The 25262-nt window shown below is 37.0% G+C and overlaps 2 protein-coding genes and 1 long non-coding RNA gene across 3 annotated transcripts in view; 2 read left to right on the top strand and 1 right to left on the bottom strand.

Moving 5' to 3' along the window:
* The first annotated feature begins 14 nt into the window (after positions 1 to 14).
* LOC127861854 (uncharacterized) lies at positions 15 to 7378 on the top strand. Its single transcript, XM_052400570.1, has 3 exons — positions 15 to 703; positions 5501 to 6504; positions 6665 to 7378. The coding sequence occupies exons 1-3, from the start codon at positions 372 to 374 to the stop codon at positions 7015 to 7017; spliced, it is 1689 nt and encodes a 562-aa protein (XP_052256530.1). The 5' UTR covers positions 15 to 371; the 3' UTR covers positions 7018 to 7378.
* Positions 7379 to 9389: 2011 nt separating this feature from the next.
* Positions 9390 to 11007, bottom strand: LOC127862720 (uncharacterized). Its single transcript, XM_052401980.1, has one exon. It carries the CDS (start codon positions 11005 to 11007, stop codon positions 9421 to 9423), a length of 1587 nt encoding a protein of 528 aa, XP_052257940.1. The 3' UTR covers positions 9390 to 9420.
* Positions 11008 to 11172: 165 nt separating this feature from the next.
* Positions 11173 to 25262, top strand: part of LOC127861863 (uncharacterized) — a 29040-nt gene continuing 14950 nt past the window's right edge. Inside the window, exon 1 of the long non-coding RNA XR_008040327.1 lies at positions 11173 to 11290. This is a non-coding gene — a long non-coding RNA (uncharacterized LOC127861863). The remainder of the gene's footprint in view (positions 11291 to 25262) is intronic.

The following is a 25262-nucleotide window of genomic DNA, read 5'->3' as shown; positions in this document are numbered from 1 at the left end:
AATCAGATGATTTTTATCTACCCATTTTAGGAACTTGCTTGATAACTTGATATCTGGTTTCACCCTATTTTCAGAAAATGGTTTGTCCCTGTGATATCAGCAAAACTTATAGCTATAAATTATATACACGCTCTTTTGTATCTTGACTGTGGACTGCATACTTCTGTTTGAATTTATATGGGGTTGTGGGCTTAAACAGCCATTTTAATTCAGCCGTTGCTGAAGATTAAAGTTTAGTACAGTGTTTAATGTAACTACTAAAAACTGTGTCTGTCTTCATAATTACACATTCTGTGTATGGGGATGGGATTATTATTATAGTGAATAAATAGTTTATCGATCAAAGACCACTTCACAATATCTATTGCAAGATGGCAACTTCTGTGGGCTCTGTTCATAGCAGTTCAGATTTAGTTAAGGACTATGTTTGTTTCGCCTGCGAATGTAAAAATTTAGAAGAAAGTGCTGATTACTTTTGTGAAACGTGTATGAAGTTTTTCTGCGGAAAATGCATTTATCAACATGACCAATTATATACAACTCATTCCAAATATGGAAGAGGAGAAACAAAAAAATGGCCTCTTCCTAAGAAAATCGAGGATTTGCTACTGAAATGTGATGTCCACAAGGACAAGAAACTGAAGATGTTTTGCCAGGACCACAGTCAGCTGTGTTGCACAGATTGTTTTTTGTTGGATCACAGGTGAGTTACACACAGTCATGGAATAAATGGGGGAAAGCCAACCACAAACCTTACAAACAAACTTGATCCATTTAAAATCCTTTCAAAATAATTTGATTTAATCGACTTTTAGTGCATAAAATTGGTTGGTCAGCCTTGTCTGTATGTTTGTATTGGTGGGTATTTCCAGTGTAGTGCAACTTGTGTGTCTATTTATTTTTAAAAGTTAATGAGGTTATATAAAGTTTGCTGCATTCATCTGAATCAATTGAATATCTGTGTAATGTGGTCACCATTACTGTCAAAATCTTTTTAATAAAAGTTTCAAATGTGTAGTTCACGTGAATTTTTAGCTTGACTATTCACTGAATATTCTGAGCTATCCCACTCCCACAATGTTAGCGGTGTCAGCATCTGCATAATGCTCTGGTTAAGGTAAATGTGCAACCTCTCCATATTATCACTGTTTCTTTTAGGTTAAAACTTTGCACATGTTTGGGGTCATTGTGTGAGATGACTTACCCAGTTCCATAAATCTGATGTAAAATTTAACAGAATAATGCCCCGTTTTGTCCTTAGGTAGTAATTGGTTAAGATAAACATGCAACATCTCCATACTAGTGATTCTACTACCATGCAGTATTCAAATGAAACTTCACAAATGAAACTTCAGGGTCATTATGTGAGGTCACTAACTAAGTTTTATTACTAACCTGCAATTTCATAGAATTATGCCCCTTTTTGTACTTAAACAATTCAGATTAACGTTTACATACAACAACTCCATATCTGTATGTCTACTGCAGATATAGAAATAAAAATGGATATACATTTTCAGGGCCTTCATGACAATTCTTTACCCAATTCTTTGCCCAACACATTAAACTGCATCTAGCTTTTTAAGCTTGATTATACCCGTTTTTGTACCTGTAAAAGTCAGGTTAATGTTTATTTGTAAAATAAAACTCCTTGTTATTATGCTTGAAAATTGTGTTTATGTTTGTGTGTAAAAACTCATGACCTCTTTATTATGCTCCTATTGGAAGAAGAAGGAGTTTATTGTTTTGATGGATGTCGGCCGGTCTGTCTGTCGGTAGACCATTTCGATTCCGATCAATAACTCGTTAACCAATTGACCTATTGGCTTGATACTTTACATGTGCATAGGCCTTGGACAGTAGATGACCCCTATTGAAATTGGGGTCACTTAATTTTAATGGTCAAAGGTGAAGGTCACTGTTACACACTAAGTGTGAAATTGTTCTGATCAATAACTCGTCAACTGATTCATCCATTGGCTTGATGCTTCTCATGTGCATTGGCCTTGGACAGTATAAGACCTCTATTGAAATTGGGGTCACTAGGTCAAAGGTCAAGGAGGTCACTGTTACGCACTAAGTGTGAAATCGTTTCCGATCAATAACTTGTCAACTGATTAGCTTGATACTTTTCATGCGCATTGGTTTTGGACAGTATATGACCCCTATTGAAATTTTCGAAATATTTTTGCAATGATCTTTTGTCTTCAATTCATAATTACCTGACAGTTAAAAAGAAAAAAAAATCTTGCAAAACAAGCCTACTCTGCTTGTAAATATGACACATGCTCACACAGGCCTGAGATCTCACGCATACACACACGCCTGAACGCACTCGCTTCAACTACTACAAAATTAAAAAATTTAACCCTGTTTTCCCAGACTGAAGCCTTACTCAGTCCTTCCCAAAATTATCATTTATTGCCAGCCATGAGGTCCTATAATCATGCAGCCATTTCCGGCCCAGACTGATTATTTCAGGCCGAAAAAGTAAAAAATGACAAAGAAAGACAAAGATGACATTTTTAACAATATTTTAATATTATCAGATTAATATACAAATTATGCATTTAATCATTCAGAATTGCCAAGATTTATTCAGTATTTGTCTCTTCATTCTGGATATCTGAATCCTCTACTAAAGACACATCCTCTGACTAATCTTCTTTCGTTGGATACCAATCAGGCATAGCCTTGGGTAGGCGCTAATAATTAAGTCCATCATGAAGACCATCTCCCTGTATCATGAGCATACAATACTTAATCGTTTTGCTAAGCTGTTGTAGGCTAGCATACCTTATAATATTATACTAGTCTTAAAGTCAATCGCAATGCTTTTGAGTGAATTATTTTGATGATTTTTTTTAATTATGGTAGAAACCTTTGTTGGTCCTGTATGTAGGTGTGAGTTTGTTACGTTAAAACCTCATTAATATTTAATTTTACATAAAACCATCGAATCTTAACAGCCATTTGTCTACAGCTGCTGAAGGGTCATAAGTTGTAACATCTGCAGTGCTGAGTTTGATCATCATGCCATGAGAGTTTGGTTTGGCTCCTTCACCAAATTTTAATTTAAACGTTTTAAGATATTTAAAAATAACATGAAAACAAAATCACCAGTTACTAGTATATATCTGGATACTGTGTTTTCCTTCGAACCCCTGTGTTGATATTGTCAGATCGCTTTGAACTCCTGTGAAGGTGTTGACAGATCGCGGGAAGATCACAATGACCTGTGTTAATGCCCTGCTTGCTTACGAATTAATCGGATATAACGGGAACCAAAAGTATATGGTATCGATTCTCTCCCTTTGCGAATCTACTCATATAGTGATGACGTAGTGTGTAATTTGCATTGACAACGCAGCAAACATCTTCGGATACCGTAATGCACGTACGTCATTCAAGAAATGCAACCAATGAAAAAATGTTTTACATGATTGGAGTATTCATAAATAACTCGGTAAATTCCCACTTTTGCCTTGAAACTTTTCTGGAAATAGCTTATGGAATTCCAAATTTTGCCATAATTTTTTTACCAGACACGAGGTCCGGCAATATTAGAATCATTTCCGGATTTTCCAAATTATTACCGGAAAAATCCGAGGACCGACGGTATTTCGGAAAGACTGCCCAACTTATCTTTTTTATTAATGATTTGAAAATACACACATCTCGCCCAGTGCTTTAATACACACTCTTTATAAATTTATGGGTTGTGTCAACTTGCGATATAAAAAGCTATCACATATTGAAAACTGAGTTGCGTCTAAGATTATTCAATAGCGAACAACTTCAGTGCATTCAGTGCTTTGATTAATTAATGTTAAACAACCCACTACATGACTGTATACCAACCCATTACCTCATAAATGCTGAATGTAAAATGAATAGAAGATGTTCTTGTTACATATACAGAAACAAACAGTTGGTGCACTAAATGATGCATCATGTTTTATTTCATTTACATACAAAGATCATTCAATCTAATACAAGTTAATAAGATTGCCTAGACCCAATTTCAATAAGCAAATTGCAATCATCATAAAAAAAACGGTTTAACCAGAAACACGTCATATTGATGCCTGGACGCAAAACCATGCCAAACTTCTACAGGAATTAAGTATAGTTTGTGCTGTCATTAATCTCCAGGACTGACACTCAACATTTACAAATATACATAAATTCAACTTACCTTCTGTTTTCAGATGTCTGTAGAAATGGTTGTTGTTGAAAAAATTCAAACAATTTCCACGTAATGTTTATTATGCACAAGGTATTAAATCTCGATTTCCAACAATTTTTGCATGTGTTTCCAGGATTTTGTAGTGAATAAAACACTGTGTAGCTGTGAAGTACTAAAAACGCAGAAGTTACCTCAGAATTGAAGTTTGGGCATACCAGCCAACTTCTTATCAACCACAATGGCCCCTTAATTACTCTGATCATGATGGGGTGCTGACCACAGCACACATTAATGGGCATCTTGCCATTATCTGTAACTGTACATATGGTTGTCACTGACCAGCCTGAATGAGCCATTTTTGTGGCATGATTCTCTGGACTGTACTTATAAAATTCAGATTAATGTTCAAGTTCAACTACTCCATACAAATATCTATATATCTACTATAGATATTTAATTAAATATCAATATATGTCTCAGTGGTACCAGGTGCCACCACTCTGACCTGCAATTTAGTAGACTAATGCCCCTTTTGTACTTATAAAAGTTAGTTAAAAGTTTTAGTTTCTAAATAATAACTTAAGTTTGAATTGACCAACCTTGATGAGACCCTGCATTTGGGGCCAGTTGGGTCACAGTTTCTATAAATCGATTATTAATTTCTTTTCAATAACTTAGTTATGGAAATGGTTGTGTGCATATATAGTGTACATACTTATCTATTGTTGGATTGCAATTAGAATCAGTCACTGTTACTTCAAATAGAAAAACGAAAATCCTGTAATGACTTCAGTTTGGATTGATATATTTGCTGTAAGTTTATGTGAAGGTAGTTTACATGCAAACATAGCAGGATATTGTATTTCGGGCTAGTTGGTTGAAAGTTACTGTTACTTAAATGGAAAAAAATGGTGCTTAAATTTGTCTCCACAGGTATTATATCAGGTGACTAAAACCATTCATGATACTTTCAAAGCAGAGTTTTTAATTTAAACTATAAGTTTGTAAATACATGTCCTGTTTTGATTATATTTTTTATGTCACCCATTAACATTAACATTGGCCATAACTTTTGCAATATTGAACATAGCAACTTGATATTTGGCATGCATGTTTATCTCATGGAGCTGCATATTTTGAGTGGTGAAAGGTCAAGGTCATCCTTTAAGGTCAAAGGTCAAGTATATGGGGGGACATAGTGTTTCACAAACACATCTTGTTTTATATGTTTTATTTCATTAAGTTATTTCATGTTTATTAAATGCATTGGAATGATACATGTGGTAATTATGATTTAAATTGCTCTTTCAGACAGTGTACCAATGTCAAGCTAATTTCTGAGTCAGTCAACAAGATGTCGGTGGATATGCAACAGTTGTCAAGTAATCTTCAAACTATTCTCGATGAACTAAATAAGTTTAAGAGTTCACAAGAGGTCAGCATTCAGTCCGTTGAGGTATCATACAGTGAAAAACTGCAAGAAATCCGAGACCTGCGAAAGAAATTAAATGCAACTTTGGATGCGCTAGAAAACACAACCTTGAAAGAACTGGATGAACTAAGGACCACATTGCAAGCAGCTCTCAAGAAAGATGTTGAAAACTGCAGCAGACTGAAGGATGAACTGAAACAACTCAGTGAAGCTGTACAGGGCCTTTGTGAAAAGAGCAAGAAAGAAATGGAGTTCATAGCCAGCAGGAAATGCTTGGACAAACTACAAGAGTCTGAGTCATATCTGAAGGAGAACTCTGTGAAGATGCAGAGTTCAATTATATTTAAGGCAAACATTGATATTGAGAAGTACCTGTCTCAACAGACAAGTCTTGGGAAGTTTGTAGAGAGCAAGCCGTCTCTTACGCTCAAGATTAGTCCCAACCAGATCTTGACTGTGAAGAGCAAATCTGAGTATAGTGTGAGAATGTCAAGTGACACAAAGAAGACTTGCCTGATCAGTGGTATTTGCTGCCTGCCTAGTGGCCTGGTCATTGTTACAGATTCTTATAATTACAAAGTGAAGCTGTTTGACCAGCAGTACAATATGACCAGCCACTGTGATGTTACTGGTAACCCAGATAGTATTTGCCAGATCACATCCAGTGAGGTGGCTGTTGCTGTTGCTAGTGATGTGCAGTTTATCTCTGTGAGCAATGGGCAACTGGTGAATGGGAGGAAGTTTCAGTTACAGCATGCAGCTTTAAGTATTGGCCACCATCAGGGAGCATTGTATATCACCTCTGGCACTGCCCTGTACCACTACACCCTTACTGGATCACTTGTGAAAAAGCTGTACGAGGATGCAAGTCGCTCTATTACAGGTATGAAAAATAAAAATTAAAGGATATTTTGTTGATATTTGATATTTTTAAACACTAATGAACATCATTGTAATTAAAATCAAGTAGAAAAATTTAAGAAAGGAAGAAAAGGGTTAATGCATGTATTATAATCCTGATCTATATGTTCCATGTTATGCAGTGTGGAAATGTGCAGTGAGTCCTGCTGGGGACAGGATCTATGTAACCAACCCCTCACAACACAAGCTCATCACTTTTGCTACAGATGGCACCCTGATATCCACCTTCAAGGACCCTGAACTGAAATACCCATGGGTTGTTCATGTTACGCCTTCTGGACAAGTACTGGTGTGTGGAACCAACTCCCATACTGTCATACAGGTGAATCATGAGGGAAGTAAGAGACTGGCAACTCTGGTATCAAACAAAGATGGAGTGAGCAGTCCAATATCTGTCTGCTACAACACCAACACTCACCAGATCCTTGTGGGGCTACATAGACTTGATAAAATAAAAGTTTTGGAATTACAATAGCTCTTGACATTAAAAAAAACATTGATATTTAAATGCCTATAAATGTTGTTTTTTTTTTTTTATCGCACATGTGTTCTTAATTCATGTTTATGTGTAGGAAAGAAAATGCTTGTTAATACAGTTTATCTTTTGTGATTAACATATTATGAAACTTTTTTTTAATGAGTTGCTGTAACTCTCTGAAGATTGTCCAAAACAAGCATTTATAACTATCTTAAATGTTGATGCTGATCAGTTCTTTAGTCTTGCTTCATATTATGCCCCAAAAAATATTCTTTTTATTGATATGCCTACCTTACCAATGACATTGTCCCTACTCAACATATATGTATTTGGTGTAAAAATGAAATTGTTCTATGTTCAGGATTAATTTTTTTCATTTACCTTAGAGTAATTATATCCCCATTACTGGTAATGGGGGCTATATAGGAGACACTTTGTCTGTCTGTTGGTCTGTCTTTCCTGAAAATTTCATCCGATCTTCACCAAACTTGGTCAGAAGTTCTATCTAGATGATGTCAAGGTCAAGTTTTAATATGGGTCATGCCGGGTCAAAAACTAGGTCACAGGATCACTAAGTGCGTTTTAAACCCAAAGTTTGTCCAGCCCATAACTATGTCATTTATCGTTAGATTTTAAAATGACTTGGTACATTTGCTCTCCACCATGGGACGGTGTGTCGCGTGAAAGAATTATGTTGAGATCTCCAAGGTCAATGTAACACTAGGTGTTCAAAGGTAAAATGCTTGTCCGGGCCATAACTTTGTCTTTTATAGTGAGATTTTAAAATCATTTGGCACCTTTGTTCACCATCATTGGACGGTGTGTCCCGCGAAATAATTACGTCGATATCTCCGAGGTCAAGGTCACACTTTGAGTTGAAAAGTCAAAAGTGGCCATGAATTAGCTTGTCCGGGCCATAACTACAGTACAGCCAAAGCGGCACAAACATAATCCGCGGCTACGTCACGGCCAGATTATTAGTACGCGGCGGCCGAATCGTGTGTTGACGCAGCGTATCGCCTTGGCACTCGGCATCGATCCGCGCAACGACGCCGAGTCTGAAGTTAATCTCGCGTACTTTCGCGGAGTAAATCCGCCGCATACGTACGCCGCGGATCGAGTGAAAAGATATCCACCTACATGTACATACATGTATGTGTAGCGTAGAATTAATTTACACGCAACTGTTAATGTTTCGTTCGATTATCATTATTAAATTTGTAATCCGAAACACACTTCGGCAAATAACGCGACATTTGGCAAATTCTAGCGTCAAATAAACAGTGCTAAAATATTCTTTGTTTCATAAAAAGCGCGCGAAAATTATGCAGACATGTAGAACGTTGTTTGGAAAGTTTGGGTGTATTTTGTGTTGTATAAATACATGAACATCACGTCAGGCGTAAATCGCGTGTTCAGTGGGGAAAAAAAACGCCCCGATTAGACATTATTTTATCATCTCTATAAATAGTAAAAAATGCCAAAATGTATTTGATACTAAAGGAAATATCGAGAATGTTTGTGTATCGTAAATATTTACCAGCATTTGCTTCAAAACTGGAATATACGGGATTATCGGGTAATTAGTAGCGATATTAACTATATAATATGAACAAAATAAAACGTATTTATATACGCATATTCAAACAATAGTTATAATAAGCTGATAATTAACAAAACAACAAATATGTAGTCACCGTCTTGATTATTGATGTGGCTTCAAGCTACTAATTTTCTCAGCTTAAATATAATAGCAAATTCAACATGCAATTAATTTATAAATCCACCATATGCAAGAGCCTTGACCACTTGTATGTGTGTAAACATAATTACGTGACCTTGTTTATGTGTGAAATACATACACTACGGGCGGGAAACAAACTTAATTGGCCAGACACATTAACTATGCTTACATGTATATGCTAATACAATCTGCGCACAATAAATTTATTATGATTTTAATCATTATTATAATTGTTCTTTCAAAATTTGTTAACTACATGTAACATATAATTTTTAAAAGATTTTTATTTCATGATGCGCTTCTCGGCATCATGTCGCGGATAGCGGCATGCCTCGGCGGACAGATGCGAAGTTTCGCGGCGAAATGCGACTTGCCGCTGCATACGGACACGGCTTCAACGACTGATGCGGAATCGACTCGTTTGACCTTGCCGCTACGGATAGTGAAATACGTGTTCCGCTTTGGCTGTACTGTATGTTTTTCATTGTTAGATTTTCAAATCATTTGGCACATTTGTTCACCATCATTGGACGGTGTGTCGAGTGAAAGAATTATGTCAATATCTCCAAGGTCAAGGTCAATCTTTGAGTTCAAAGTTAAAAAATGGCCATAAATGAGCTTGTCCAGGCTTCTTCTTCTTCTTCTTGGCGTTCGCTCTACACGATCACACCAGTTTCTTCAATAAATGATGTGGTCCGTCTCAGGTCATCCACGTCTCCATAAAGTTTCTGATGGAGGGTTGTGTCCTGGGGCCACTTTGTAGCTCGCTCCTGGTCGTGACGTTTACATCTTTGGAGGATGTGTTCAGCTGTTTGGTCTTCTGTGCCACACGGACAGGTCGGTGACGGGGCCAGTCTGTATTTTTTATGCATGTGTGCATTGAGTCGGTTGTGCCCTGATCGGAGTCTGACCATTATCACTTGCTCTGCCCTGCTTAGGAGATGATATGCATCTGCCTCTTGTCTTGGCCGGGTAAGTGATTTAATGATGGTAACTTTCTCCTTGTAGCTTACTTGCACAGGTGGCTGATCTAACTGAGCACCTTGTTTTGCCAGTTGGTCAGCATCTTCATTTCCGGCCACTCCACAGTGTGCTGGGATCCACTGGAGGGTCACGTTTAGGTTGGTGCTGATTCTTTGTAAGGCATTTGCAAGCTGAGGAACCTTGTTGTTGGTCAGGGCTTCTAATACAGACATGGCATCTGTAAAGAAGACTATCGAGTTGACATCTTCGGTCGAGTCTTCAATCATTGACACTGCCTTCATGAGGGCTAAAGTCTCTGCTCTGTAGTTGCTACAGTGTGTTCCGGTTGCTGCATGATGTGTTTCTCGTTTTCCGGATGGGTACAGAATGACGATGCCAGCACCTCCATTTATGACTGCTCTAGTGGCAGAACCGTCTGTGTAGACATAAGTCCATGCCTCTCTTGGGTATTCGTCATCGATCATGGCAAGTGTGAGGCTCTTTCTGATATGCTCATCCTCTTGTTTACCTGGCTGTAGGTGAGGAACACTGGATCTTACTGCAACATTTGACAGGTCATTTTGTAATGGATCTATGATGTCTTCTTGACCAAGCGGAGTGGTGGGGATGGTCAGATCCGTTGCATAGGCCTTGTCCAGCTTCTTAGCTTCGTGTACAAAGCTGCTACGCTTGATCCGATTTTTGGTGTACCCTTTAACTCTGGCTGACATGGGGTGATCCGTTAGACATTTATACTTCTCTGTCTGAAGCAGGATTTTGACATCTCTTCTTTCTTGAAGTGGTTGTATTCCTGTTATCTTTTCCATGAAGGCAATTGGTGTGGACTTGGTTGCTCCTGTCATGATGCGCAGAGCTTGGTTCTGGATTTTATCCAGAGCCTGGCGATTGGATTTGGCTGTGGAAGACCATGTGGGGGAACTATACTCTAGTTGGGGTCTCACTGTGCCTTGATAGACTGTCTTGAGTATGTGCTCATTTGCCCCCCATGTAGTTCCCGCAAGCTTTCGCATCATTGCAAGTTTTCTTCGGGCCCTTCCTTCTGCTTTCATGAGGTGTGGCTTCCACGTTTGCCTCTTGTCAAAGGTGACTCCCAGGTACGTGGTCTCGTCTGCTTCAGTCATAGGAGTGTCTCCCATTCTCACCGTCCCTGCTTTCTGTTTTGATGACAATGTGAATAGTGTGGTGGATGATTTCTCTTTGTTGATCATTACACACCAGTCTTCAGCCCATGCGGTAAGTTTGTCTATTGCTTCTTGCATTCTGTATGTGGCTGTGGTGGCATGCTCTTCTTTGCACCATATCACAAGATCATCAGCATAAAGTGCCGCCTTCACTCCCCTTGGCAATTCAGACACAAGATCGTTGATGAAGAGTAAGAAGAGCGTCGGGGACAGGACTCCTCCTTGTCCAGGCCATTACTATGTCGTTCATTGTGAGATTTTCAAATCATTTGGCACATTTGTTCACCATCATTGGATGGTGTGTCACGCGAAGGAATTACGTCGATTTCTCCAAGGTCAAGGCCACACTTTGAGTTCAAAGGTAAAAAATGGCCATAAATGAGCTTGTCCAGGCCATAACTATGTCATTCATTGTGAGATTTTTAAATCGTTTGTCACATTTGTTTACCATCATTGGACGGTGTGTAGCGCAAAAGTATTACGTCGATTTCTTCAAGGTCAAGGTCACACTTTGAGTTTAAAGGTAAAAAATGGCCATAAATGAGCTTGTCATGGCCATAACTATATATATATATATGTCGTTCATGGTGAGATTTTAAAATCATTTGGCACATTTGTTCACCATCATTGAACGGTGTATAGCGCGTAAGAATTACATCGATATGTCCAAGGTCAAGGTCACACTGAGTTTAAAGGTCAAAAATGGCCATAAATTAGCTTGTCTGGGCCATAACTATGCAGGGAATAATCTACATGCGCGTCCCGCGTCTATGACGCACAAATATCGAAATAGACGCATAGTTTTGAAATATGTGCGTCCACTCGGACGCATTGCTGAAACCAATCTGTAAACGCATATGCGAATCACGATAAGTACAAATCATCTTGGGTATGAGTCAAAAGTGAAGTGATGAACGCTGAGTTTAACCGAAGACAGCAACAAGTCTTCTGATTGGCTCTAGTCAAGCCGCTGCTGTATAATACGAACCAATTAGAATTGATCTTTTGAATAACGTGTGATATGATATTTTCTAGAGTCCCCTGACGAAGGCCTGCTTTAACTTTTTGGAACTTAGTCATAAATAAAACAGAAATAATGCCTCCGAAATAAGGTGTTGAAGCTAGATCCAAAACAAACAACTCTAAACTTTAATAACGGTAGGTCAACGGCTAGCAATTCGGACGTCAACAATAATATTATCAGGCTCGCAATTATGATGTTAACAATAATATTATCATTGACTTGAATCAAGTTGAAATGTTGTAACAAGTAACAGACACTGTTATAGCCTATTTGAAGGCAAACAAGAAAGTGATAACCCTGAATTTGTTTTTGGTTTCAAAATTCACTGTTTTTGAGATTTTTAAAAGTTTAATGCAAAATATAGTTATTGTGCTAGTGTCATTTAGACTCATTTTCTTCACTTCTGGCATCTTTAAAAATTTGGGACCCGTTCTTTTTTAAGGTGGACTCATTAATTTTGGCATGGGACTCATTGGTCTAAAAACTGTGAGTTCAGGGACCCATAGATAGTAAATTCTAGATTATTCCCTGACTATGTCGTTGATTGTGAGATTTAAAAATCATTTGTTCAACATTATTGGACAATGTGTCACACAAAAGAATTATGTCGATTTCTCCAAGGTCAAGGTCACACTTCAAAGGTCAAAAATGGCCATCAATGATCTTGTCCGGGCCATAACAATGTCATTCATTGTGAGATTTTAAAATGACTCTGTACATTAATTTTGTTCACAGTCATTGGATGGCGTGTCATGCGAAAGAACTCAAAGAGTACGAAGGTCAAAATTGACATAAATGATAATGGCATAATAATTTTTAAAAATCGCCATAAATTAGCTTCTCTTGTTTTGTGAAGACAGCATGCAAAATAGTCGGTGTAAATGCAGCATGTGGGGGTATACATCACATCAGTGACAAAGCTCTAGTTTAATTATCTGTATTGATGGAAACTTGCTAATAATGGTTATATAGAAATGAACTTGCCTTGTGTGTCATAGACTATCCTTTCAAAGTTTGCAAAATTGAACATGACGTTTTTTTGCAAGAAAAAATATTTAGCAATTGCTATCTTTTAAGTGTTGCCTCAGTTGTTATGTTACAAAAAAAAAGTTTTTTTATGTCCCCCACTATAGTAGTGGGGGACATATTGTTTTTGCCCTGTCTGTTGGTTGGTCTGTTGGTTGGTTTGCGCCAACTTTAACATTTGCAATAATTTTTGCAATATTGAAGATAGGAACTTGATATTTGGCATGCATATCTCATGGAGCTGCACATTTTGAGTTGTGAAAGGTCAAGGTCATCCTTCAAGGTCAAAGGTCAAATATATGAGTCAAAATCGCTCATTTAATGTACACTTTTGCAGTATTTCAATATTCAAGATAGCAACTTGATATTTGGCATGCATGTGTATCTCATGGAGCTGCACATTTTGAGTGGTGAATGGTCAAGGTCATCCTTCAAGGTCAAATATATGGGTCAAAATTGCTCATGTAATGTCACTTCTGCAATATTGAAGCTAGCAATTTTATATTTGAAATGCATGTATATCTCATAGAGCTGCACATTTTGAGTGGTGAAGGGTCAAGGTCATCCTACAAGGTCAAACGTCAAATAGGGGGACATTGTGTTTCATAAATATGCTGTAATAAATTTACATGTATTATGTTAAGTAATTATTTTGATGTATTAATATTTGATTATATATTGTTTTTATATGTTCTGATAAAAAGATGCTTCATAATCCAGTTGTTGTTTATGGCATATACCTGTAAATATGTGTCTGTTATTAATCATTAAAAATTGCCACTTATGATATTTGATATGTGTGCCATTTTTGTCCCCTACCAGTGAAACCGGAGGGGACTTATGGTTTGGGCTCAATCTGTCTGTCAGTCTGTCTGTCTGTCAGTCTATCCGTCACATTTTTCTGGATCCTGCAATAACTTCTCGATAAGTTCTTCATATTTGTTCATGAAACTTAAGACATGGATAGATGGCAATATGGAGATTATGCACATCATTATACCCCCGTTACCATTGGTAATAGGGACTATATAGGAGTCACTTTGTCGGTCGATCGGTCTGTCGGTCTGTCCCAAAATTTCATCAGATCTTCACCAAACTTGGTTACAAGTTGTATCTCGATGATGTATAGGTCAAGTTTTAATATGGATCATGCCGGGTCAAAAACCAGGTCACCAGGTCACTTAGTGTGTTTTAAACCAGAGTTTGTCTGGACCATAACTATGTCATTTATCGTTAGATTTTAAAATAACTTGGTACATTTGTTTACCATCATGGGACAGTGTGTCGTGTAAAAAAAGTACGTTGATATCTCCAAGGTCAAGGTCACACTTGGAGTTCAAGGGTCAAATGCTTGTCCGGGCCATAACTTTATCATTTATTGTGAGATTTTAAATTCATTTGGCAAATTTGTTCACCATCATTGGACAGTGTGTTGCGAAAGAATTATGTCAATATCTCGATGGTCAAGGTCACACTTTGAGTTCAAATGTTAAAAATGGCCATAAATGAGCTTGTCTGAGCAATAACTATGTCATTCATTGTGAGATTTTAAAATCATTTGGCACATTTGTTCACCATTATTGGACGGTGTGTCGCTTGAAAGAATTATGTTGATATCTGCAACGTCAAGGTCACACTGTTAGTTCAAAGGTAAAAAATGGCCATAAATGAGCTTGTGCGGGCCATAACTATGTTATTTATTGTGAGATTTTAAAAATACCTTGTACATTTGTTAACAATCATTGGACGATGTGTCATGCGAAAGAATTATGTCGATATAACTCCAAGATCTAGGTCACACTTGGGAGTTCAAAAGTAAAAAAATGGCCATAAATTTGGACGGCATGTCATGCGAAAAAATTAAAGAGTTCAAAGGTCGAAATGGCCATAAATGATAATGGCATTATAATTCTTAAAAATCGCCATAAATTTGATTTTCTTGTTTTGTGCAAAATAGTCTGTGTCAATGTGGCACGTGGGGGTATACGTCACGTCTGTGACAAAGCTCTAGTTTCATTTTGTTCCTACGTCAATAATTCTGGTTGCTATGGCAACAAATATATAAAAAAAATATGACAATGGTGTAGTTTCACCGGTAGGGGACCATATTTCTTGGCAATCTCTTGTTGTATGAGTTCCTTTTGTAGTGCATGAAGTCATAATACTACATAATTTTTGTGTTGGAAGAACAATATTCTGAAAATCAATAAAATTAGCTGGAAGAGTTTCTTTGACAATTAAACATATTCAAGGATAAATTGTTAGCATTGTCCATCAGTCTGTCTCATTCCATTCTCCAGAGTTTTTTACACAATACTTCCAGATATTGAGCTGATTTTTGGTATGTAAGTCTACCTAAATTACCTACAGATGAAGTGTGAGTTACATTCAGGTCCATTGATTTTTGGGAAGTTATGGGTGTTGAACTGAGAAATTTTCTCTTTAAAAAATTACTGTTTTCTGGAGGTTTTTTACGCAACGTTTTCAGATATTGAGCTGAGTTTTGGTATGTGAGGCTACCTACATGACTTACAGATAAGTGAGAGTTTTGTTTTAGTAAATTAATTTTTTGCGAAGTTATGAAGCTTGGACTTCAAAAAATGTCTTTATGATAACCGTTTTCGGGAGTTTTTTTTCGAAAGGCTTTCAGAAATTTGGTATGTGAGTTAACTTACGTGGCTAACAGATTAAGTCTGAGTTTGGTTTTGGTCCATTGATTTTTTGCAAAGTTATGGGCCTTGGACTTCACAATTTTCTATTCTTTGAGGGTTTTTTTACAAAATGCTTTCAGATATTTAGCTGCTTTTTGGTATGTGAGTCTACCTGCATGACTTACAGATTAAGTGTTAGTTTCGTTCTGTTCTTGGTGAAGTTAACTTATGGGCAGCACACTTCGAAATTTTCCGTTTTCTGGAGAGTTTTTTTTACCAAAAAATGCTTTCAGGTATTTAGCTGATTTTAAGTATGTGAGTCTACCCACATGGCTTACAGATGAAGAGTGAGTTTTGTTACAGTCAATTGATTTTTGGTTATGATGTAAGTTATGGGCATTGGACTTAGAAATTTCCTCCATAGGGTAATATCCATTTTCCAGATTTAAAAATAAAATGCTCTAAGATATTTAGCTGATCTTGGGTATGTGATTCTTCCGACATGACTTACAGAATGATGAAGTGTTAGTTTCACTCTGGTCCATTGATTTTTGGCAAAGTTAAGGGCCTTGGACGGTTTTCTGATGTTTTCAATTGGAATAGAGCTACTGTGTGGCTTCACGGTGCAGTAGGGGGCATTTTGTGTCACAAAGGCAGCTCTTGTTCTCAACTACAATTTACTTGGTAGATTTTGATAATTTTTCACTGGAATGCCCTTTGAATTGTCTTTGTCAGAGATTGAGGAAAGCTAGCTTAAGCATTCGAGTGTGTGCGTGTGTTCGAACTTATCTTGTACGGACTTTAAATTTGTCATTTGTTTTTACAACTGTATGACAGTCATAATTTCAGTGGACTGTTGTTGGGTAAACAGCCATAAACAATAGGTACTGGTCATGTGCAGTCCCAGGATAAAGAGAATAACGGTATGTCAATTTGTGTCATGACTTGCAGCATTTCATTTGAAGGTGTTAAAGACTTTAGTTGAAGAACAAACAACAATGTTATAGATGGAATATTTTTATTAATTAATTACATATTCATATTGTACGTGATATTAATCTTTGAACTCTGCAGACAAAATGCATGGTTAGCAGTTGTTTTTTTCCAGATTTTTGGGAAGAAAATGGCTTTGAAATTGGGAATTTTATCGGCATTTTTAAGAAATTGTGAAAATAAATTGACATTTAAAACTACATGAATTAGTTCAGCATCTTTAATCACAAACACCATAATGATCAACGGTTGTCCACACAATAAGCTCACACAAAGTCTTCAGTCACATCAGGCACCATTATATTAGGAGGCGCTTCATCTTCTGAAGAACTACTGCTATCAACATGTTTATTATCAGTCAGCACTTTGTTTTCGGAAATCAAAGATCACGATGCAAAAGAGTCACTTGTTATTAAATTACTATCATTAAAAATGAAGAGTTTCAATGGGAAAACTTGTACTTCTTGTTGATGTTTGTTTTTTTAATGATTATTTCTTTAAAAAAAATGAACAGTTTTGGTTTTGCCGCCAGGTTTTTGCTTAGGAATCTTTCACATAAGATTTTGAATTGTGCGACATCTTTGTTTTCCATTCAGCCGAATCACAAAATGCTTGAAGTACATCGCAAATATAATGAGCGCCTGGACAATACGGAGAATATTGTGCAAACGAATAATGCCGAAGTTATCCAAATCGGGTATATTCTAAAACCTGTACGAGACTGGATCGGATTACGCTTTGTTCAAAAGCAAAACAGCCGATGTCTTTAGTTGTTTGTTTTCCCATTTGGGAATTTTTTAGCAAATTTTGGAAAAAGTATACTTTTGCGATGGGAATATAGTCGAATTTCTGCTATAAAATCAGGCAAAAAAAAACTGGTTAGCATAGTTTTATGTGAAACTAATTAAAAAAATCCTATGAAATAATTAAAAATTCATTGCTAACAAAGCTTACATTAAATATGCTAAGATATATATTTAAACATTAAATTTAATAAACAGTGTGGTATTTAACAATCATCAATCAGTACAATTTGGCACATGCCGTACAGCATACGTCTGTTACATAATATTTGTCATTTTGTTGTAACACTTATCATTCATCATGTTTTGAAAAAATGATTAACCATCAATGCTCATCATTTAGATTAGGTTTTTCATGCGGAAGGCCTGTGCCCCTTGGACAATCATCAAGGTCAAACTAAAGGTCAAAAGGTCAAACATGTATGGTGTAGTTAGTTAAAACAATTACATGCTTGATTGACAATGGGTTTGACATGTTGTCAACAAACATGCAGTTTTATAAGTTAATTTGAATCATCTGAATATATGGAAAACTGGCGTTGCCTTGTCAACTGTTTCTTGAAAACAGCCACGGTTGGCTAGATTCCACAATTATTCACAGACATGCTAATTGTGTGATCAAAGTAACACATTTCTTTAGACTGTCCAAAAAGATGCATGTAGTAATCTAATCATCCATCTTTCCATCCATCAGACTGTCTGACTTCTTGTGCAGAGCATAACAAAGGATTCATAGTTTGAAGGTATTCATATGAAAATTTACATACAGTGTACAAAAACACTAACTCGCTTTAGGATTTGCAGAGGTATTGCCTTTAGCTCATCTTAATTATGTTAGCATTGACGGTATTCAATTACAACTTTGTACATTGAATAAGGAATCCTAAAAGGGAAAGAAATGCGAAGAATAAACAGCATACTATCTTGATTGTTTCATTATCAATTGTTCTTAGTCCCTGACAGTTAAGTTATTCTAGTCTCAGAAGTGTTAGCTAATCTTTCTAACTTAGGGTTGGGAAACATGAAATGGGGAATCTCGATAAGTACCTTAATTTTTTAAAGCATTTTCGTCATCCCGTTGAAATCTTTAGGTACAGAAGTTTCACTGTAGGAACATCTACAGTAGATTTCTTTTGCTATGTGCTCATCTGAGACTAACTCTATGAAAGGGGGGTTTAATGCATTTGCGTAAAGTGTGGTCCCAGATTAGCCTATGCAGCTTGCACAGGCGTGTTAGTGATGCCACTATATGCTTGAAATGGAATATTGCTAAGAAGAAACTTTCTTTATATGAAAATTATCATGAAAGCGAAAAGTGTCGTCTCAATTAGCCTGTGCAGAGTGCAGAGGCTTATCTGGGACGACACATTAAGCACATGCATTAAACCCTGTTTTCACAGAGCAAGGCTCATTACTTTCTTTCAGTGAACACAGTGTCCATGATGGTAAAGTGTCCAATCATTGGTGCCGTGCTAGGCATGATCTTACCAGCCTGTGAGTGAGATTTCGCTGTCACAGTGGCAACTCTTCATGTTACACTTTTATGCCTGGGTAAGAACTAAATGCTAAAATATATGAGCCTTGCTTTGAGAAACCAGGGTTTAATGCGTGTGTTTAAAGTGTCGTCCCAGATTAGCTTGTGCAGTTTTATCAGGGACAACTTTTTCCACCTAGACTGGCTTATCCTTTAAACTAGACTTGCATTAAACGAAAAATTCCATAAAAGCGGAAAGTGTCCTCTCTGATTAGCCTCCATTTTCACAGAGCCCAGCTTATATCCTTGCATGAAGCAGCCTTAGGCACGGAATGACAATAATCGTCTAAATAAGCAATAAGTAACCGATGATCTAGATAAGCACAAGCCAGTAAGCCATGCACTGGTTAATTTTGACAGGGACTTGCTCAGATTCTTGGTCTCATATATTAGGGCCTGAAACATGTTCTTGGTTTCAAGAAAAATATATAAATTATTGCTTCTTTTTGAAACTTGTAATATTAAATAACTGCGTTTAAAATGAGCCAATAACATTGTCTGAAACTGTTCACATTACTTTTACCATTTTTTGCTCACCTGTCACGAAGTGACATGGTGAGCTTATGTGACCGTGTGATGTCCGGTGTCCGTTGTGTGTGCGTGCGTGTGTGCATGCGTCCGTCAACAATTTGTTTGTGTAGACAGTAGAGGTCACAGTTTTCATCCAATCTTTATGAAATTTGGTCAGAATGTTCATCTAGATCAAATTTGGGTTGGGATTGTATTTGGGTCATCTGGGGTCAAAAACTAGGTCACTAGGTCAAAAACTAGGTCACATAATAGGTCAAATAATAGAAAAACCTTGTGTAGACAATAGAGGTCGCAGTTTTCATCCAACCTTTATGACATTTGGTCAGAATGTTAATCTTGATGAAATCTGGGTTGGGATTGTATTTGGGTCATCTGAGGACAAAAACTAGGTCACTAGGTCAAATAATAAAAAAAAACGTCAACAATTTGTTTGTGTTGACAGTAGAGGTGACAGATTTTATCCAATCTTCATGAAATTTGGTAAGAATGTGTGTCTTAATGAATTCTGGGTTGGGATTGTATTTGGGTCACCTCAGTACAAAAACTAGGTCAATAGGTCAAATATTAGAAAAACCTTGGGTAGACAATAGAGGTCACAGTTATCATCCAATCTTTATGAAATTTTGTCAGAATGTTTATCTTGATGAAAACTGGGTTGGGATTGTATTTGGTTAGTCAGGTGAGTGATTCAGGGCCATCATGGCCCTCTTGTTATTTTATGCTTTCCTGTGGTTTAAAGAGAAATATCAGTGATTTACAACTTATAATTTCACTGTTTCAGACAATGAAAATTATCAGTGAAAATTATCTATAATTTTCACTGTTTACCATGAAATGACGTCTTTTTTTTCGATGAAATGACGTCATTATCCCAGCAAAATTTCTTAGTTTAACCCTTTAACAATGTATATAAACGGTGAAAAAAAGCATAAAATAAAACGAAAATTTGTTGGATTCGGTGGAATATCAATTTTAATTCAATCATGATCATAGAAAATATATATTTTCACTCGTGTCAATATGATTTTCTATTATCACTCGTGAATTAAAATCGATAATTCACCGAATCCAACAAATATCCTCTATATATTTATTTTCATGCCCCCCTTCGAAGAAGAGGGGGTATATTGTTTTGCACATGTTGGTCGGTCCGTCCTTCCGTCCGTTAGTCCGTCTACCAAATGGTTTCTGTATGATAACTCAAGAACGCTTATGCCTAGGATCATGAAACTTCATAGGTACCTTTATCATGACTCGCAGATGATCCCTATTGATTTTCAGGTCACTAGGTCAAGGTCACGGTGACTAGAACCAGTAAAATGGTTTCCGGATGATAACTCAAGAACGCTTATGCCTAGGATCATTAAACTTCATAGGTACATTGATCATGACTTGCAGATGACCCCTATTGATTTTCAGGTCACTAGGTCAAGGTCACTGTGACTCGACACAGAAAAATAGTTTCTGGATGATAACTCAAGAACACTTATGCCTAGGATCATGAAACTTCATAGGTACATTGATCATGACTTGCAGATGACCCCTGTTGATTTTCAGGTCACTAGGTCAAAGGTCACGGTTACTCGACACATAAAAATGGTTTCCGGATGATAACTCAACAACGCTTACGCCTATGATCATGAAACTTCATAGGTACATTGATCATGACTTGCAGATTACCCCTATTGATTTTCAGGTCACTAGGTCAAAGGTCAAGGTCACGGTGACATGAACCAGTAAAATGGTTTCCGGATTGTAACTCAAGAATGCTTACGCCTAGGATCATGAAACTAGGTACATTGATCATGAACATATCATGTGCATATTCTGCTTTATTATGTTTGCCACTCTATAATTTACTGTAATGGCATTTTAGTGAAATGGATATTTAAAGGTAAACTTATTTAATATATTAATTACTCTTAGCTAAATACATCAACACTCAAGTATATATGTTTAACACGCTTATTTTTTTCCCTAAATCAAGTTTTCATGCTTATGTTTGCCCTTTTGTGAATTTACTTTGCAATGCTGAGACTAATGGCTCTATGCAATTCCCAGTCAAGCACTTAAAATTGAGGCCTGTGAAAATTTCAACTGGCCTGTGAATTTTTTCTCCTGTTAGGTCAGTCTGGCCTGTAAATTATGACATGTTTCGCCATGTCTGAATTTTTCTAGGCTTTAAGGATTTGGGCTGCCTTTCTACACTCCTTCAATTATTGTTGTATGCTAAAGGGAAAGGTTTAAGTTTAAAATAAAAGCAGCCTGGCAGTTAAATAATGGCAAATGCATTTGAGCAATTAACATCATTTGCTGAACACATATTTGAAGTAATAGCATACAAGCATGCATTTGATATCAATATATGCAAGAAAACAGCAAACAAGATATAATGGTTAAGCTACATAGGGCTTCATACACTGCAACAGTGCTTTAATAACAGTGTTTTAAATATTCATAGACTATTAGTGTATTAAAAACATAATTTTTCAAATAAAATAAAATAATTTTCCTACCTTCATGTACGTACCTACCTGTAAAATCTAGGGTCGGTAAAGGGCAAACCAACAATATTTTAATTGTGGCCTATAGTGCTGTCCTAGATTAGCCTGTGAAGTCTGCACGGGCTAATCAGGGATGACATTTTAAGAGACTACATTTAAACAAAAAATATCATAAAAGTAGAAAATGTGGTAATTTACTAGCCTGTGCAGACTGCAGAGGGTTATCTGGGATGACACACTACGCAGAAGCATTAAACCCTGTTTTCACAGATCGAGGCTCATTTGTTTCTTTCAGTGAATACAATGTCCATGATGGTAATGTCTCCAAACACTGGTGCTGTGCAATGCATGATCTTACCAGCCTGTGAGTGAGATTTCGCTGTCACAGTCGCAGCTCTTCATGTTACACTTACAGTGGGTAAGTACTGAATGCTGAAGTTTTCAAACCAAAGTTTAATTACTTAATAACAACTTTATTGTCCCCTACTGGTAAAACCGGAGGGGACTTATGGTTTGCACTCCGTCTGTCTGTCAGTCTGTCTGTTGGTCTGTCACACTTTTCTGGATCCACGATAACTTTAAAAGTTCTTCATATTTTTAGCTCCACTGGCCAGAGGCCAGCAGGGCTTATGTCATGGTCCTGTGCCCGTCGTGCGTCCGTTCGCGTGCATTAACTTTTCCTTAAAACATCTCCTAAACGACTGGTCCGATTCTGATGAAATTTCTCAGGAATGTTCCTGGGGTGAACCTCTTTATTATTTGTTCAAATTATGCCCCTGGGGTCAAATTTGACCCTGCCCCAGGGGTCACAAAAATGAAAATTTGCTTATATAAGGCCTATTTTGTGAAAACTTTCAAATTTTTCTCGTCCATAGCCATTGAGCCTATGGCTATCAAATTTGGTATGTAGAGACATCTAATATTCCTCTACCAAATTCCTTAAAATAATTCCCGAAGGGTCAAATTTGACCCTGCCCCGGGGGTCATAAAATTGAACATATGCTTATATAAGGCCTATTTTGTGAAAACTTAAAAAATCTTCTCGTCCATAACCATTGGGCCTAGGGCTATCAAATTTGGTATGTAGAGACATCTAATAGTCCTCTTCCAAATTTCTTCAAATTATGCCCCTGGGGTCAAATTTGACCCTGCCCCGGGGGTCACAAAATTGAACATATGCTTTTAGAAGGCTGATTTTGTGAAAACTTTCAAAATCTTCCTGTCCATAACCATTGGGCCTAGGGCTATCAAATTTGGTATGTAGATACATCTTATAGTCCTCTACCAAATTTTTTTCAAATTATACCCCTGGGGTCAAATTTGACCCTGTCCTGGGGGTCACAAAATTGAACATATGCTTATATTAGGCCTATTTTGTGAAAACTTTAAAAATCTTTTTGTCCATAACTATTAGGCCTATGGCTACCAAATTTGGTATGTAGAGACATCTAATAGTCTTCTACCAAATTTGTTCAAATTATGCCCCTGGGGTCAAATTTGACCCTGCCCCCGGGTCACAAAATTGAACATATGCTTATATAGGGTCTATTTTGTGAAAACTTTAAAAATCTTTTTGTCCATAACCATTGGGCCTAGGGCTACCACATTTGGTATGTAGTGACATCTAATAGTCCTCTACCCAATTTCTTCAAATTATGACCCTGGGGTCAAATTTGACCCTGCCCCGGGGGTCACAAAATTGAACATATGCTAATATTAGGCCTATTTTGTGAAAACGTTAAAAATCTTTTTGTCCATAATCATTGAGCATAGGGCTAATGAATTTGGTATGTAGAGACATCTAATAGTCCTCTACCAAATTTTGTAAAATAATGCCCCTGGGGTCAAATTTGACCCTGCCCCGGGGTCACAATATTGAACATATGCTTATATAGGGTCTATTTTGTGAAAACTTTAAAAATCTATCTGTCCATAACCATTGGGCGTAGGGCTACCAAATTTGGTATGTAGTGACATCTTATAGTCCTCTTCCAAATTTGTTCAAATTATGCCCCTGGGGTCAAATTTGACCCTGCCCCTGGGGTCACAAAATTGAACATATGCTTATATAAGGCCTATTTTGTGAATTAAAAAAAATCTTTTTGTCCATAACCATTGGGCCTAGGGCTACCAAATTTGGTAAGTAGTGACATCTAATAGTCCTCTACCCAATTTCTTCAAATTATGCCCCTGGGGTCAAATTTGACCCTGCCCCGGGGGTCACAAAATTGGAACATATGCTAATATTAGGCCTATTTTGTGAAAACGTTAAAAATCTTTTTGTCCATAATCATTGAGCATAGGGCTAATGAATTTGGTATGTAGAGACATCTAATAGTCCTCTACAATTTTTTGTAAAATAATGCCCCTGGGGTCAAATTTGACCCTGCCCCGGGGTCACAATATTGAACATATGCTTATATAGGGTCTATTTTGTGAAAACTTTAAAAATCTATCAGTCCATAACCATTGGGCGTAGGGCTACCAAATTTGGTATGTAGTGACATCTTATAGTCCTCTATTAAGTTTTTTCAAATTATGCCCCTGAGGTCAAATTTGACCCTGCCCCTGGGGTCACAAAATTGAACATATGCTTATATACGGCCTATTTTGTGAATTAAAAAAAATCTTTTTGTCCATAACCATTGGGCCTAGGGCTACCAAATTTGGTATGTAGTGACATCTAATAGTTCTCTACCCAATTTCTTCAAATTATGCCCCTGGGGTCAAATTTGACCCTGCCCCGGGGGTCACAAAATTGAACATATGCTAATATTAGTCCTATTTTGTGAAAACGTTAAAAATCTTTTTGTCCATAATCATTGAGCATAGGGCTAATGAATTTGGTATGTAGAGACATCTAATAGTCCTCTACCAAATTTCTTCAAATTATGCCCCTGGGGTCAAATTTGACCCTGCCCGGGGGTCACAATATTGAACATATGCTTATATAGGGTCTATTTTGTGACAACTTTAAAAATCTATCCGTCCATAACCATTGGGCCTAGGGCCTATAGGGCTACCAAATTTGGTATGTAGTGACATCTTATAGTCCTCTTTTAAGTTTTTTCAAATTATACCCCTGGGGTCAAGTTTGACCCTGCCCGAGGGTAACAAAATTGAACATATGCTTATATTAGGCCTATTTTGTGGAAACTTTAAAAATCTTTTTGTCCATTACTGTATGGCATAGGGCTACCAAATTTGGTATGAAGTGACATGTAATAGTTCTCTTCTTAGTTTGTTCAAATTATGCCCCTGGGGTCA

This window comes from Dreissena polymorpha, chromosome 16 (assembly GCF_020536995.1).
Source record: "Dreissena polymorpha isolate Duluth1 chromosome 16, UMN_Dpol_1.0, whole genome shotgun sequence".
Taxonomy (NCBI): Eukaryota; Metazoa; Mollusca; class Bivalvia; order Myida; family Dreissenidae; genus Dreissena; species Dreissena polymorpha.
Note: the sequence above shows the minus strand (reverse complement) of the source record. Positions and strands in the feature narration are given on the sequence as shown.